The 17,784-nt window shown below is 46.3% G+C and overlaps 1 protein-coding gene across 2 annotated transcripts; it reads left to right on the top strand.

Annotated features, from left to right (window-relative positions):
- The first annotated feature begins 564 nt into the window (after nt 1–564).
- Nucleotides 565–17,551, top strand: LOC112226237 (histone-arginine methyltransferase CARM1-like). 2 transcript variants are annotated; one of them, XM_042327839.1, is made up of 16 exons: nt 565–757; nt 3,133–3,255; nt 3,619–3,725; nt 3,883–3,987; nt 4,153–4,263; nt 5,252–5,429; nt 5,641–5,731; nt 6,404–6,485; nt 7,312–7,397; nt 8,040–8,129; nt 9,786–9,923; nt 14,512–14,601; nt 14,714–14,826; nt 15,263–15,340; nt 15,464–15,532; nt 15,785–17,551. In XM_042327839.1, the coding sequence occupies exons 1-16, from the start codon at nt 616–618 to the stop codon at nt 15,940–15,942; spliced, it is 1,761 nt and encodes a 586-aa protein (XP_042183773.1). In that variant the 5' UTR covers nt 565–615; the 3' UTR covers nt 15,943–17,551. The 2 variants fall into 2 exon arrangements, with proteins under 2 accessions (XP_042183773.1, XP_042183772.1); XM_042327838.1 differs by having other exon boundaries at nt 3,130–3,255.
- Nucleotides 17,552–17,784: the final 233 nt, after the last annotated feature.

The following is a 17,784-nucleotide window of genomic DNA, read 5'->3' as shown; positions in this document are numbered from 1 at the left end:
CAACTCCTGTCCTGCAGGGACCTGAGTGTCTGCTGCTTTTCTCTTTCACCTGGCACTTAATTAATCCACTGATGCCATACCTGGTTTATAAATCAGATGCTGATTTGGAGAGAACAAAAGACAACAGACATGCACTCAGGCCCCCGTGGACCAGACTTGCTCATCCCTGTCACATAGAATGCTGCTCAAGTAAATACCAGTGCATATTTGCCAATAGTCTGTCAGATCAACTGTATTTAGCCACTGCCCAAAGTTGTAGGTGTTGGTACTTGCTGCATGACATGTTACACAGCAGAACCAATATTATTCACACAGATTTAACAGACCAGGATACGAAACGCAGCCTGGCTGACAGTCTGACATTTTTATTTAATTCAAATGATTATTCAAGATCTCCTATTTCTCTCTTTGTCCAACTAACTATACTGTCGTTGCTGAAAGTGTACAGCAGTGACAACAGAAGTCAGCGCAAAGTCTACTGTATTTGCACTAAGCAGTTTGCCTCTCGGCCACAGAGTGGCGGTAGAGCTGTGTGTATCCCGTTTCCTGTCGTGAGTGCACGTCCAACGCTGGATGTGAGCGCCACAGTGAGCTGTCTCTTCCCACAGATCGAAGATGGCGGTGTCGGTGTTTCCCGGCGTGCGGCTCCTCTCTATCGGAGACGCAAACGGAGAAATACAGCGTCACTCCGAGCAGCAGCCTCTACGACTGGAGGTGAAAGCCACACAGGACGCGGCGCTGATCAACCTCTCCAACGGTGAGTGGACTTGAGACATACCCCGGTTCGGCCTGGGCTCCTTGTTAACTGACGTTACCCTGGCTAACTAGCCAGAGCTAAATGCTAAAAAGCTAGCTAGCTAACCGATGCGAGTGCCTGGTCTTGCACGTGTGTGCGGGTTCCACTTCAAAACCGACTGGTTCCACCTATAGAATCCAACGTAATGGGGACTGTTTTCGCTTATCGCTATTAGCTAGCTAGCTAGCTACCATAACTTAGGTAGCTAACGTTACTTCTCCAGCACCACGACAGCGCACACTGTTGTTAGCTTAGCTAACTATAGGTGGTTAGCTTTAGCAAGCTTACTGCGCTCATTTCGTGGCTTGTGGACCACGTTTTTTCTTTCCTATCTATTTGTCATGAGGAATATTCTTTAAAGTATTTATTTAATGCGAAGTAGTCTGTTTTAGCTCACACGAGACGTTTCCTGGACAGCAAGCTAAGTGTGACCAAGCACATTAGATACCTATCTACCCCTGTTTACTAATATCAACTTGCTAACAATTTAGCGCCAGAATGCCTTTCAATGATGCACTATCCTATCCCGCAGCTGAGCACTTTATCCAGCTCGCTACACATTGACGCAGATAGCCAAAGCTAATTGACATGTTAACGTGCCCTTTCATTTTTGCCCCAATAAGCTATCAGCCATACTACGCAATGGTTTGCCCTTAATGCCACAGAGTTCTAACAGTTAAAACAAACTGCGTCATATGAGCATTGCCCTCTTTATTAGATAGTTATGATAAAGCAAGATAACATTTGACCCTTTGAGATGGGTATCTTAAAAGTGTGTTTTGTTTTGGAACGTCGTCTTTGCGCACAGATCATACTAGTAGCAGTGCAAACAAGCAAGCTAACCCCGGTGGCTCGCGCGTGCTACTTTATGGTAATCTAATCTACTGTAGATGCCTAGCTGAGTGAATAAATATCGATAAACGAAATATATATTTTTTAAACAGGCTAAATATGGGTCCTTGTGTTTCGATAAGCTAAACCAGGCTCGTATTAGTTATTCATCTTTGTTCTCCCCTGAACAATAGCCAGCTAGTCCCCCACCTCCCCTGTCGATCACTTGTGTGCTCGCGCTGAGCGCTTGCAGCTTCTGTTACACTGTGAGGCACAGATGGGATGTCCCTTTCAAGAAGCCGTGATGTCCCTAGTTTTGATACAGTCAAGCTTGGGCTGTGGGGAAAGTAGAAATGCATGTGTGGCAGGATGTTTTTCAAGGTATCCTATCAAAGTTTTCTGATATGTGTGATTGCCTGGTCCGGTCCATAGGCCCAACAGCCGTTTCCTCTTCCAACATTCCCATGATGATGGAAGATAAATGTTTCCACACCAGGCAGAAATGAACTCCCGATTGAATTGCTACATAGAGCAGCAGGACTGAGTCTAAAGTAATTCCACTTGGAAAAATAACCTCAGTGTCTTGCCACACAATCATTTTATTTCTGCTTTATTATAGACACAAAATCACCTCAATCAAACAGAGCACAATGTCTGTCTATCATGCTGGAATGGGTGTATTTACATTGTCCATGAGGGGCAATGCCTTGACCCAGCAAAAATAGCACAATTGTGTTCTTCACTTTGACAAGTGTCTATTATGACCTGACATTATCCTGTTAGAACATTGACATGACTATCATCTGGTTGTTCCATATCTGTAACATGTCTATAGTGACAGTCCTTGTCCCCCATCTGTCATTGTCATTTCCCACAATGTTCAACTGAAGGGCCTTGTAGACAGGCCAGGTCTAGTGGAGGGAGATGGTTGTAGCCTACATATTTTAAAGCATGCACTCTATCTCTCAGCCCTTGCATCGAACACACACTTGTTAAGCAACACACACACTCCCGCTCTCATATTTATCAGGTTAATCCGGTGTCAGTCGCAAGTTTGGTCTGTTAATAAAACATGCTGCATCTGGCTAATCTAAGTAACAGCGCTAGTCTTAATCCCATCACAACTGCTGGATCTCACTGCCATGCGGGCACAGCACTAGACCTACCTTGCCAATATATTGCTTTCACTTATCCAGTCTTTAAAACTGTCATCTTAATCATCCAGGGGTGTGTGTGAAATAGCCTCAATAGAAGAAATTACTGACTTTCCCTCGGCTAAAGGAGGTTAAAAATAGCTCTTTGCTTGCTGCTATGCATGAGATGCTATAATGCTAATTGAGTCAATAAAGCGCTGTGTGTGATCAGGCCAGTTCTGTTAGCATGTTGTTCTTCATGTTGTGTGACCTACGGTAAGCCACGTACTCCTGTGCCACACTTATTCCATGAATGACCTGTTGTAGGAGTGTTGCTGGGCCCTAACTATTGTATGACTCCTCTCACAGCAGAGGAGACATGTGTGTTCAAGTGTTCGGTCTCCAGGGACACAGAGTGCAGTCGCGTGGGGAAACAGTCGTTCATCATCACGCTGGGCTGCAACAGCGTCCTGCTACAGTTCACCTCACCTGCAGGTAGCTAACCCCCGGCAAACACCGCCACTCTGTCTCAGAGAATGCTGTCATTGTCTGTCTGTCTGTCTTTTTTCTGTCTGTCTTTGACTGCCTGCCAGTAGGCTATATCTGTCTCTGTCATTGACCCTCTGTCTCCTGTGTGTCTGTGTCTTTGACTCCCTGTCCTAGTGCACATGTTCCTGTCCTCATAAAGAGATTCTTATTGTTTCTCATACTTGTCTTGCCTCTGTCATCCTTGTGAACTGTTATAATTGGTTATTATTATTGTTTGTTTGATTTCTCCCCATTATGACTGGCTTATGACCATCTTATAACTTATGTCTGATTTGTCCTGTTTATAACCTGTTATGACGATCTCCTCAGAGTTCTCATCTTTCTATAACCTCCTGAAGAACTGCCGCGGCCACAGTGGAGAGCAGTCGGTCTTCAGCGACAGGACAGAGGAATCATCCGCAGTACAGTACTTCCAGGTGCACACGTAGAATCTGCCATGCATTGCAATAAATCATTTATTCCAACCTTTATTAGCTCAGTGACAATATTAAAACACCTCATGAAAAATAAGCTCTTCTGTCACTTTATTTTTCTCTCTCCCTTGTTCTCTCTCTCTCTCCTTCACTCCTCCAGTTCTATGGCTACCTCTCCCAGCAGCAGAACATGATGCAGGACTACGTCAGGACAGGAACCTATCAGAGGGCCATCCTCCAGAACCACACTGACTTCAAGGACAAGGTACTGATGCACTGTCCTGGGACTTAAATATAGCTTGTTCTGAATTGAGTCCTTTGCTGTATTTTGAAACTAAACTGTTGTTTAATTGGTTTGGGCAGTAGACACTGCTGGATTTCATTGATGTCTTTATTAGGGAAGAATTAGAGTCCATTCCTCTCTCTCTAGGTGGTGTTGGATGTGGGCTGTGGTTCAGGGATTCTGTCGTTCTTTGCTGCTCAGGCTGGGGCCAGGAAGGTCTACGCTGTGGAGGCCAGCACCATGGCCCAGCATGCAGAGGTAACAGACACACTAAACTATGCTGAAATTAAGTGACCTATATATTTTCAATTAACCGCACTTTTTCTGGCCCGCAAATTGATTTTGACAAACTAATCAAAGCCCTCGAGCTGAAAAGTTTGCCACCCATGCTCTAACCCTATCCTCTTCTTGACATGCTATGTAGCCATAAATCTGGCAGATCTATCAGTTTCACTCTAATACACACACACACCAACCCTCCACTAGGTCCGGGTGACCTCTAACCCTCTGGTGTCCCCTCCACTAGGTCCGGGTGACCTCTAACCCTCTGGTGTCCCCTCCACTAGGTCCTGGTGAACACTAACCCTCTGGTGTCCCCTCCACTAGGTCCTGGTGAACACTAACCCTCTGGTGTCCCCTCCACTGGGTCCTGGTGAACACTAACCCTCTGGTGTCCCCTCCACTGGGTCCTGGTGAACTCTAACCCTCTGGTGTCCCCTCCACTAGGTCCTGGTGAACTCTAACCCTCTGGTGTCCCCTCCACTGGGTCCTGGTGAACTCTAACCCTCTGGTGTCCCATCCACTAGGTCCTGGTGAACTCTAACCCTCTGGTGTCCCCTCCACTAGGTCCTGGTGAACACTAACCCTCTGGTGTCCCCTCCACTAGGTCCTGGTGAACACTAACCCTCTGGTGTCCCCTCCACTAGGTCCTGGTGAACACTAACCCTCTGGTGTCCCCTCCACTGGGTCCTGGTGAACACTAACCCTCTGGTGTCCCCTCCACTAGGTCCTGGTGAACACTAACCCCCTGGTGTCCCCTCCACTAGGTCCTGGTGAACTCTAACCCCCTGGTGTCCCCTCCACTAGGTCCTGGTGAACACTAACCCTCTGGTGTCCCCTCCACTAGGTCCTGGTGAACACTAACCCCCTGGTGTCCCCTCCACTAGGTCCTGGTGAACTCTAACCCCCTGGTGTCCCCTCCACTAGGTCCTGGTGAACACTAACCCTCTGGTGTCCCCTCCACTAGGTCCTGGTGAACACTAACCATCTGGGGGACCGTGTGGTGGTGATCCCTGGTAAAGTAGAGGAGGTTACGCTACCTGAGCAGGTGGACATCATCATCTCAGAGCCCATGGGCTACATGCTCTTCAACGAGAGGATGTTGGAGAGCTACCTCCATGCCAAGAAGTTCCTCAAGCCTAGTGGTGAGACAGAGGGAAGGTTGGAGGGAGAGCATAGAAAGGGGTAGAGTAGGGGGGAAGGAGAAAGGGAGAAAATGTCAAAAGGTCTAAAGATTATTTTGAAGTCCAAGCAGTAAATAATATTAAAGTCTACATTTTGAAACTGAGAGACATATTCATCATGACTAACCACTGGTGATTGTACCATCATTAACTGACTTCATGTGTGTCGCAGGTAAAATGTTCCCCACCATCGGTGACGTGCACCTGGCCCCCTTCACAGACGAACAGCTCTACATGGAGCAGTTCACCAAGGCCAACTTCTGGTGAGTAGGAGGGGAGGGAGGAGAGAAACGGGGAGTAGGAGGGGGAGGAGAGAAACGGGGAGTAGGAGGGGAGGGAGGAGAGAAACAGAGAGAAACGGGGAGTAGGAGGGGGGAGGGAGGAGAGAAACGGGGAGTAGGAGGGGAGGGAGGAGAGAAACGGGGAGTAGGAGGGGAGGGAGGAGAGAAACGGGGAGTAGGAGGGGAGGGAGGAGAGAAACGGGGAGTAGGAGGGGAGGGAGGAGAGAAACGGGGAGTAGGAGGGGAGGGAGGAGAGAAACGGGGAGTAGGAGGGGAGGGAGGAGAGAAACGGGGAGTAGGAGGGGAGGGAGGAGAGAAACGGGGAGTAGGAGGGGAGGGAGGAGAGAAACGGGGAGTAGGAGGGGAGGGAGGAGAGAAACGGGGAGTAGGAGGGGAGGGAGGAGAGAAACGGGGAGTAGGAGGGGAGGGAGGAGAGAAACGGGGAGTAGGAGGGGAGGGAGGAGAGAAACGGGGAGTAGGAGGGAGGAAGGATGGGGTTGGCGGGACGGAGGGGGAAATGGCAAGAGAAGAAGCTCTGGGAGTAGAAGCAGTGAATGTACGGAGATATCAGTCACTTTTCATTGGGCTGCTGTAGTTGATGGGATTGAGTTGATGATGATGATGATGATGATTCTCTCTCACTCCCTCATTCAGGTACCAGCCTTCCTTCCATGGTGTGGACCTCTCAGCCCTGCGAGGAGCAGCGGTGGATGAGTACTTTCGCCAGCCCATTGTGGTACGTAGAATTCTCAGTTGTCAAACCCTTGAACACCTATCTTCTGACATTGCCTGTCCCGCCCACCATGTCGGTTAAAGTGATACCCCCCCAAGAGGATTGGGATGAATGGGGGCGGTTAACTAGGAAATGTATATGGGAGGGGTATTTAAGGCCTGAAATAGTCAGGGGGTATGTGGGGACAAGGGCTGTTTGTGGAAAATTGGGTTGCATAGTACGGACTGGCCTGTGTGTTTGTTTATGTCTAAGGGTGGTACATGAGGTGTGTGTGTTTATGGGCAAACGCTGATGCAGGATAGGAGATGGACTGTATGGGAGTGTGTGTTTGTGGTAGAAGATACCACCGTCACACTGTGTGTGTTATGACGGCTGGGATAAATAAGTTAGATGCGGTCTGAGTTTAGGATCCCAATGTTTTCGCCCAGTCCAGCTCCCCCAGTCTTACACCAGAGAACCAACAGTGAGGTTTCAACAGTACTATCACTGCTCATAAGGGGTATTCATTGAATTAATCTCAACCCTTTTTATCACATACAGCGACACACCAACACATACACATCATTTTCCAGCGGTAGTCAGCTGGGTAGGCCTCCTCCGTGCCTACTCCTCTGTTACTCTGCTGGGCGAGCCATACCCGGCCGGAAGGCCTGGTTCTGGGTACAGCCTCTGTTCTAGATCATTAAATGAAGGCATAGACCGTCTCCGTACCCACTCTAGCCAATGCTGCCGTAAAACATTTCTACCTCACTGGGACTTACCTGGATACTCTTGCTTCCCTCTTCCCCATCTCTCTCCTTCCTCCTTTTTCTTTCCCTCCCCCTCTCAGGACACATTTGATATCCGTATCTTGATGGCCAAGTCTGTCAAATACACAGTCAACTTTCTGGAGGCCAAAGAGGAGGATTTGTACAGGTCTGTGTGCCGTCTGTCTGTGTCTGTTATTCCCTCATATATTTATTATTGAATTGTTATTCATAGATTGAGTTGAGAATTGAGATGTGTAGATACATGTTACTGAATGTAGGAATGTCCTACTTCTCTAATATGGGGCTACTTCCGATTTTGAATTTTCTACATCAGCAAAAATACTACATACTTCCTTCTAGTGTCTAAAAATAACCTTAAAGCAGCAATCAGCAGTAGAAACAATAACAAAGCAAATTCCCCGTCCTTTATGTAAAAAGCGGAGGGATGGGGCTGGAGAAATGTTACCACTCTCAAATTCATAGACTGAGCTATGGATGCAAGGACTGACCATCCATGATATCAACATTATAGTTTTAACGATATATATTGTTTTACATTTACTTTGTTTACAAACATTGGAGTAAAACAAACTTATATTTTGGGTTCTGATGGGGTATGGGAGTTGAACTAAGCTCATGAGGCATTTATAAGTTATATTCTTCAAGACTTAATGGGTATATATCATTAATTTATAAGTCCAAAAAATGGATGTAGCAACAGCTGATTGCCCCTTTAACTAGACTAACACTTATCTCACTCTTTTATCTCTCTTCCCTCTCTCATCCCTTCTCTCGCTCTCTCTTTCAGGATAGAGATTCCCTTTAAGTTCCATATGATGCACTCAGGGCTGGTGCACGGCCTGGCCTTCTGGTTCGACGTAGCGTTCATGGGATCAATGTAAGTTGGCCTGAGCTGCCTTAACTTCTTGCATCGAGCCATCCCGGATCCGGGATCGTGAATACAGCCTCAAGCTCATTACCATAACGCAACGTTAACTATTCATGAAAATCGCAAATGAAATGAAATTAATATGCTAGCTCTCAAGCTTAGCCTTTTGTTAACAACACTGTCATCTCAGATTTTCAAAATATGCTTCTCAACCATAGGAAAACAAGCATTTGTGGCGCAGCTAGCGTAGCATTTAGCATTAGCAGGCAACATTTTCACAAAAACCAGAAAATCATTCAAATAAAATCATTACCTTTGAAGAACTTCAGATGTTTTCAATGAGGAGACTCTCAGTTAGATAGCAAATGCTCAGTTTTTCCTGAAAGATTATTTGTTTAGGAGAAATCGCTCCGTTTGGTGCGTCACATTTAGCTACGAAAAAAACCTGTATCCAGGAGTGTAATTATCCCCGCAGCTCATTAGCATAACACAACGTTAACTATTCATGAAAATCGCAAATGAAATGAAATTAATATGCTAGCTCTCAAGCTTAGCCTTTTGTTAACAACACTGTCATCTCAGATTTTCAAAATATGCTTCTCAACCATTGCAAAATAAGCATTTGTGTAACAGCTAGCTAGATAGATAGCAAATGCTCAGTTTTTCCTGAAAGATTATTTGTTTAGGAGAAATTGCTCCGTTTGGTGCGTCACGTTTGGCTACCAAAAAAAAACGAAAATTCAGTCTTCAAAACGCCGAACTTTTTTCCAAATTAACTCCATAATATCGACTGAAACATGGTAACCGTTGTTTAGAATCAATCCTCAAGGTGTTTTTCACATATCTCTTCATGATATATCGTTCGTTGAAAGCCTCCTCTCTCCTCTCAATCACTGGATGACTGCGTGCAGCTTGTAGATTACGCACCAAGTTAGACAAAGGACACCGGGCGGACACCTGGTAAATGTAGTCTCTCATGGCCAATCTTCCAATGATATGCCTACAAATACGTCACAATGCTGCAGACACCTTGGAGAAACGATAGAAAGGGCAGGCTCATTCCCGGCGCATTCACAGCCATATAAGGAGACAATGGGAAACAGAGCTTCAAAAATTCTGCCCATTTCCTGGTTGAAGTTTCATCTTGGTTTCGCCTGTAGCATGAGTTCTGTGGCACTCACAGATAATATCTTTGCAGTTTTAGAAACCTTAAGAGTGTTTTCTTTCCAAAGCTGCCAATTATATGCATAGTCGAGCATCTTTTCGTGACAAAATATTGCGCTTAAAACGGGCACGTTTTTTTATCCATAAATTAAAAGAGCGCCCCCTATATCCAAGAAGTTAACCAGGGCTGAAGTGTGTGTGTGGTCAGGAGTAAAATCACTTGATCCAGGACTCCTGACCTACATGGATCCTGACTACAGCTACACCGTCACTTTCCTTTTTCTTTCATCACTTCTTTTCTCACAGACATTGTAATAAACACAAAGACAGAAAGCGGCTACAACTTAAAAGCAATACAATACAATACATTGCACAATAGAAATATTTCACAATAAGTTGTAAAGGGCTGTTCCTACTGAATATCTGACCATGCTTGTACTGGAGTAGGATGACGCTGATTGAACCTTAAAGTATCCTGACCTCTAACCCCCCTCTCTGCAGGGTGACAGTGTGGCTCTCTACAGCCCCCACAGAGCCCCTGACCCACTGGTACCAGGTCCGTTGTCTGCTCCAGTCACCCCTCTTCACCAAGGCAGGAGACACACTTTCCGGCACAGCACTGCTCATCGCCAACAAGAGGTGAGAGACTGTGGAGGGATCTACTGGGAGTCTGTTGGGGAGGGGAGGCTTTGGTGTTAGTGTGTTGCCATTTACCTCTAGGCCCAGGCTTGTGTTATATGACAATTCTAAATGAATGTGTGTAGGTGATATACAGTGAGCTCCAAAAGTATTTGGACAGCGACAATTATTTTAAAAAATGCCTCATACAATGACTATGGGGATGAAGTGCAGACTGTCAGCTTTAATTTAATTTTCATCCATATCAGGTGAACCATTTAGAAATAGGTTCCAATTATTTTGTGCCCAATTGAAATGAATGGAAACTAATGAATTGTCATTTTTGTCACTTTTATTGTAAATAACAATAGAATGTTTCTAAATACTGTGGATGCTACCATGATTACATATATTCCTGAATGAATCGTAAATAATGAGTGAGGAAGTTAGTGTAACCTCATGCTAACCTCTCACTACTACAATAACAGGGGAGGTTAGCGTTTGGTGGGGTGGGGGGTCGTGGATGATATTTGTGCGTCTGCAACCTCATGTATCAAAACAACAAAATATCTCACTGCCTCAATACTTTTGGAGCTACCCAGTGCCTTTGGAAAGTATTCAGATCCCTTGACTTTTTCTACATTTTGTGAGGTTATAGTCTTACTCTAAAATGTATTAAATAAATTAAATCCTCAGCAATTTACACACACCAGCCCATAACGACAAAGCGAAAACAAGTTTGTAGAAATGTTTGCAAATTTATTTAAAATACATGAACTTACCTTATTTACGTAAGTATTCAGGCCCTTTGCTATGAGACTCGAAATTGAGCTCCGATGCATCCTGTTTCCATTGATCATCCTTGAGCTGTTACTACAACTTGATTGGAGTCCACCTGTGGTAAATTAGATTGATTGGACATGATTTGGAAAGGCACACCTGTCTATATACGGTCCCACAGTTGACAGTGCATGTCAAAGCAAAAACCAAGCCATGAAGTCGAAGGAATTGTTGGGAAACTCCGAGACAGGATAGTGTCGAGGCACAGATCTGGAGATGGGTGCCAAAACATTTCTGCACCATTGAAGGTCCCCAAAGAACACAGTGGCCTCCAAAATTCTTAAATTGGAAGAAGTTTGGAACCACCAAGACTCTTACTGGAGCTGCCCTCCCGGCCAAGCTGAGCAATCGGGGGAGAAGGGCCTTGGTCAGGGAGGTGACCAAGAACCCAATGGTCACTCTGTCAGAGCTCCAGAGTTCATCTGTAGAGATGGGAGAACCTTCCAGAAGGACAACCATCTCTGCAGCACTCCACCAATCAGGCCTTGATGGAAGCCACTCCTCATTAAAATGCACATGACAGCCTGCTTGGAGTTTGCCAAAAGGCACCTAAAGGACTCTCAGACCATGAGAAACACAATTCTCTGGTCAGGTGAAACCAAGATTGAACTCTGGCCCGAATGCCAAGTGTCACATCTGGTGGAAACCTGGCACCATCCCTATGTCCCTAGCATGGTGATGGCAGCATCATGCTGTGGGGATGTTTTTCAGAGGCAGGGACTGGGAGACTAGTCAGGATAGAGGCAAAGTTCAGAGAGATCCTTGATGAAAACCAGCACTAGAGCACTCAGGTGAAGGTTCACCTTCCAACAGGACAACAACTCTAAGCACACCGCCAAGACAATGCAGACGTGGCTTCGGGACAAGTCTCTGAATGTCCTTGAGTGGCCAGCCAGAGTCCGGACTTTAACCCGATCAAACATGTCTGGAGAGATCAGAAAATCATATCAAATTGTATTCGTCACATGCGCCGAATTCAGCAGGTGTAGACCTTACCGTGAAATGCATACTTACAAGCCCTTAACCAACAATGAAGTTTTAAGAAAATACCAATAAAAAAAGTATGCCATAAGAATAACTAATAATAAAAGAACAGCAGTAAATAACAATGGCTATATACAGAGGGTACCGGTACAGAGTCAATGTGTGGGGGCACCTGTGTCAAGGTAATTGAGGTAATATGTACATGTAGGTAGAGTTATTAACCCATCCCGGATCCGGTATATTTGTCATCAGCAACGCTGAATAGCATAGCGCAAAAAATATTACTAGAAAATATTCATATTCATGAAATCACAAGTGCAATATTTTTAAACACATCTTAGCCTTTTGTTAATCACCCTGTCGTCTCAGATTTTGAAATTATGCTTTACAGCGAAAGCAATACAAGTGTTTGTAAGTTTATCGATAGCCTAGCATAGCATTATGTACACTTAGCATCAGGAAGCTTGGTCACAAATCAGAAAAGCAATCAAATTAATCGTTTACCTTTGAGCTTCGGATGTTTTCACTCACGAGACTCCCAGTTAGACAGCAAATGTTCCTTTTGTTCCATAAAGATATTATTTATATCCAAATACCTCCGTTAGTTTGATGCGTTATGCAGAGGAATCCACCGGAAATAGCAGTCACGACAACGCAGGCAAAAATTCCAAATGATATCCATAATATCGACAGAAACATGGCAAACGTTTTTTATAATCAATCCTCAAGGTGTTTTTCGAATATCTATTCGATAATATATCAACCCGGACAGTTGGCTTTTCACTAGGACCGGGAGGAAAAATGGCTACCTCTCTGTGTTGCGCAGAGGGGGTGGGCAATACAAATAGTCTAGGTAGCCATTTGATTAGCTGTTCAGGAGTCTTATGGCTTGGGGGTAGAAGCTGTTTCGAAGCCTCTTGGACCTAGACTTGGCGCTTCAGTACCGCTTACTGTGCGGTATCTGAGAGAACAGTCTGACTAGGGTGGCAGGAGTCTTTGAACATTTTTAGGGCCTTCCTCTGACACCGCCTGGTATAGAGATCCTGGATGGCAGGAAGCTTGGCACCAGTGATGTACTGGGCCGTACGTACTACCCGGCACAGCCAGAAGAGGACTGGCCACCCCACACAGCCTGGTTCCTCTCTAGGTTTCTTCCTAGGTTTTGGCCTTTCTAGGGAGTTTTTCCTAGCCACCGTGCTTCTACACCTGCATTGCTTGCTGTTTGGGGTTTTAGGCTGGGTTTCTATACAGCACTTTGAGATATCAGCTGATGTACGAAGGGCTATATAAATACATTTTATTTGATTTGTAGTGCCTTGTGGTCGGAGGCCAAGCAGTTGCCATACCAGGCAATGATGCAACCCGTCAGGATGCTCTCGATGGTGAAGCTGGCAGCTTGTAGAATCTTTTGAGGATCTGAGGACCCATGACAAATCTTTTTAGTTTCCTGAGGGGGAATAGGTTTTGTCATGCCCTCTTCACGACTTCCTTGGTTGGCTTGGACCATGTTAGTTTGTTGGTGATGTGGATGCCAAGGAACTTGAAGCTCTCAACCTGCTCCACTACAGCCCCGTCAATGAGAATGGGGCGTGCTCAGTCCTCTTTTTCCTGTAGTCCACAATCATCTCCTTTCTCTTGATCACATCGAGGGAGAGGTTGTTCTCCTTGCACCGCACAGTCAGGTCTCTGACCTCCTTATAGGCTGTCTCAACGTTGTAGGTGATCAGGCCTACCGCTGTTGTCATCGGCAAACTTAATGATGGTGTTGGAGTCGTGCCTGGCCGTGCAGTCATGAGTGAACAGGGAGTACAGGAGGGGACTGAGCACGCACCCCTGAGGGGCCCCCATGTTGAGGATCAGCGTGGCGGATGTGTTGTTTCCTGCCCTTACCACCTGGGGGCGGCCCGTAAGGAAGTCCGGGATCCAGTTGCAGAGAGAGGCGTTTAGTCCCAGGGTCCTTAGCTTAGTGATGAGCTTTGAGGGCACTATGTGAGCTGTAGTCAATGAATAACATTCTCACATAGGTGTTCCTTTTGTCCAGGTGGGAATGGGCAGTGTGGAGTGCAATAGAGATTGCATCATCTGTGGATCTTTTGGTGCAGTATGCAAATGGCATCTGTGAGACATGACCAGCCTTTCAAAGCATTTCATGGCTACAGACGTGAGTGCTACGGGTGGCTAGTCATTTAGGCAGGTTACCTTAGTGTTCTTGGGCACAGGGACTATGGTGGTCTGCTGTGCAGCAACGCTCCCCATCCAACCTGACAGAGCTTGAGAGGATCTGCAGAGAAGAATGGGAGAAACAACCCCAAATACAGGTGTACCAAGCTTGTAGCGTCCTACCCAAGAATACTAGGCTATAATTGCTGCCAAAGGTGCTTCAACAAAGTACTTAGTAAAGGATTTGAATACTTATGAAAATGTCATATTTCAGTTTTTAAAATAATATAAATCAGGAAACTACAAACTTGTTTTTGCTTTGTCATTGTGAGGTATTGTGTTTACATTGAGGGATTTAAAACATAAAATAATAATAAATGTTAAAAATGATGTAATAAAATGTGGAAAACGTCAAGGGGTCTGAATACCTTCCAAAAGCACTGTATATATGTGTATTACAGATGTGTGCTTGCTGAATCTGTGCTTCTCTGTCTGTCTGTGTTGGTCTGTGTTAATCTATCCACCTCCATTCTCACCTCCTCCCATACCAACCCCCGGCTCTCCTCCCATACCAACCCCCGGCTCTCCTCCCATACCAATCTCCGGCTTTCTTCCCTCCTCACAGACAAAGCTACGACATCAGTATTGTTGCCCAAGTGGACCAGACAGGCTCCAAGTCCAGCAACCTCCTGGACTTGAAGAACCCCTTTTTCAGGTGAGTTGGTCTGTTCCGCTGCCCTCGGCCTGTGCCATTCAGGATAACGAGGGGGGAAGGGGAGCTCCCTCTCATGGCGTGTATGTTGTTGTGTATGTGTGTGTTTTTGTAGGTACACAGGCAGCACCCCCACCCCCCCTCCTGGGTCGCACTACACCTCCCCCTCTGAGACCATGTGGAACACTGGGGGGGCCTACAGCATGAGCCAGGGCATGGCTGTGTCAGGTAAATACACACACATAGAGGACACTGGTAGAGGACACACACAGAGGACATACCCACACACACTGCATGGGGCAGAACCCACACACACACACTGCATGAGGCAGAACACTGCTGTGTCAGGTAAACGCACAGACGATACACACAATCTGACCCATGATAGCATTATCAGGCAAAAGTATCCATACAACATCATGACTAAATGTCTTACTAAACTGTAAGGGATATCACAGAATAGATCAGGCCAACAGAGCAGCTGATAGATGGGGGATGCATGCTCTCTCTGCGGGGAAAACGTTGTGTGAGAGAGAAAGGATGCTTATGTTTCTCCTGTGCTTTATTCCCATTTCGCTCCCTTTCTCTCCCCATCTCTCTCGTTCTCTCTCCTCCCCATCTCACTCTCTTCCCCGTCTCACCCTTTCATCTCTCTCTCTCTCAGGGATGCCTACAGCCTATGACCTCAGTACAGTCATGGGCAGCGGCTCGACGGTGTCCCACAACAACCTCATCCCCCTCGGTAGGATACTACGGACTGATGGGCTGACAGACAAGCACAGACCGTGTGACTGACTGTGTGTGTTTGCACGTTTGTGTGTGTGTTAATACACAGTCTCACTATTTCCTCTGTTCCCGCCCTCAGTGAACACAGGGATAGTGAATCACACCCACTCCAGGATGGGCTCCATCATGAGCACCGGAATCGTCCAGGGTACGTCTCTTTATACACTATACAAGGGTTTCCTAAAATGATTTAAATAACGAACTCAAGTTTTGATTATTTGAATCAGCTGTGTAGTGCTTGGGCAAAAACCAAAATGTGCACCTGGGGGGGCGGGCCTGCACTAAACTACATCAAGTCAAGTTTCCTAAACGCCTGTGACATAGTTGGCCCACAACCAATCAAGGGAAGGTGATAACACTTTACCCCTCTCTCCCTCCCATCTCCCCCCCATCTCTCCAGGAGCTTCTACTGGCCAATCAGGTCCTAGCAGCAGCAGCAGCTCTAACCAGCAGCAGCAGCATTATCCCGTCACCAACCAGTTCACCATGGGGGGACCCGCCATCTCCATGGCCTCTCCCATGGCCATCCCTAGCAACACCATGCATTATGGGAGTTAAGACCTCGTCACCCTTCACCTCCGAACCCCTGCATGACCTCTACTAGCCCCTCCCCCCGACCGACCACAGCCAGAACCAGAATACCAAAACCAGTGCTGTCGTGTTGTCCCTTCAGCACCTTCCTTTCTCCTTTACTGTCCATCTCTCTATCACTGGAGTTATTCTCATATCCGTCCCTCCCCGCCGCTCTCTCCGCTTTGAGAGCTGTTCCCCATCTCCCCCCCTCTCATCATCGTGCAGCAGCTATGATATCACCAGTCCAGCCAGAGGGTGGCAGCACCTCTACGTTCAACTGACAGACTGATCAGCACAAAGAATTGGCAGTTTTTCTGAATGGAGAGCTGAGCTGACCTGAACTTTGTTTGACTGGACCTTTTTATGCTTTACAGACACATGTACACCTACACATACACATTGAACACAGAGACTTTTGCTGCAAAGAATAACTCATTGTACGACTGTACAGCAGGTATCATCTCCTTTATCCGGGTTCCCTCCCTTTTGGACATTTCGCCTCCCCTAGTGCCAGTGTGATGCCCCACCCTTCCCCCTCCTCCACCAAACACCCACCCAACCCCATCCACTACAGCCAGTCGCTATCCCCCCTCCCCTTATCGCTGGATTGGATGTCCCCCACTACAGATCTGCACTGAAAGGACAGAGGGCTTTCCTGTACAGTAGAACACTATGAACACCCCTCACTGATGCCATTTTGTTTTCATATCGAGGCACTTCTCCACCTGCCTGTAGAGCCTCTCTCCTTAAACGGCCCCATTCCAGAGCGATAGCTAGCTCCCCCCAAGGTGTTTGTCTGGTCATCCATAGTGGTAGTCTTTAGCCCAGTAGACCTAGGCTATCTTAAAAGACACCCTATTCCATTTACAGTGCTCTACTATTGACTAGAGCCACATGAAGTGCACTGTATAGGGACTAGGGTGTCATTTGAGACGTAGCCTAGATGTCAGTGTGTAGGACGTGATCTTGAAGAACATCAACTCTGGAACTCTGTTAGAACCTCACCTCCGATTGAGGTGTGTTGTCCAAAGCCAATGAGCTTCGAGGACACTGCAGCAGACCCGGCCCCCCACTCCTCTTCATAGCCAATCAGGATTGCAGTGAGCCAATGGTATTGGTGGAAGCAGGATGAACCCACAGAAAGACATATTGACAGTATGGACCAAGGACACTGATGTCGGCCGTTGGAGCAGCTGTATCCTAGTTTACATTCTTCCCCGGTTTCCTTTCCTTCATTTTGAGACTGCGGTTCAGACTGAGGTGGGGAGTTCGGAATAGAGGGAGTAGGGAGTCACCTCTTTCCCTCCTCACTACCTATGATATCCAGACTCTAACATATCTAAGCCTCTCCCGGGCAAGCCGATTGCCCAACCTTCAGACAAAGACTTAATGGACATGTATGCATTGCCTCCAGTCACAATTTGTGGACTGAGTTTAAATTTTGATTTAGCAAGTTTTATGAAGAGAAAATGTCTTGCTAGTTTGTAGGGTTAACTTTTCAGTTGTCTTTATTTGTTTCACAGAAAAGCAACAAACAAAAAACAAGTATAAAAGGAGTAAATTAAATGTTGGTGGAGAAGTCCCCAAAAAAATCTTTGGATCGGGTCTTATAATTAACTTGAGATATTAGTTAGAATTTTAACACCAATGTTGTGATAGTTGCTAGCTTAGCATTCAAACACTACTTTTCTCTGGGACCTCTATTGATGGAAAGTGCAACCGGAAGACTATTGTGCCGCCTCCTGTTTGTATTGCTCGAGGTAAGAAATTGCCCCTGACAATTAGCCACAGATCTAGGATCATATTTTCCTAACCAAAACCAGCAGT

This window comes from Oncorhynchus tshawytscha, linkage group LG09 (genome assembly GCF_018296145.1).
Source record: "Oncorhynchus tshawytscha isolate Ot180627B linkage group LG09, Otsh_v2.0, whole genome shotgun sequence".
Lineage (NCBI taxonomy): Eukaryota > Metazoa > Chordata > Actinopteri > Salmoniformes > Salmonidae > Oncorhynchus > Oncorhynchus tshawytscha.
This window is presented reverse-complemented; position numbering and strand designations above follow the sequence as displayed.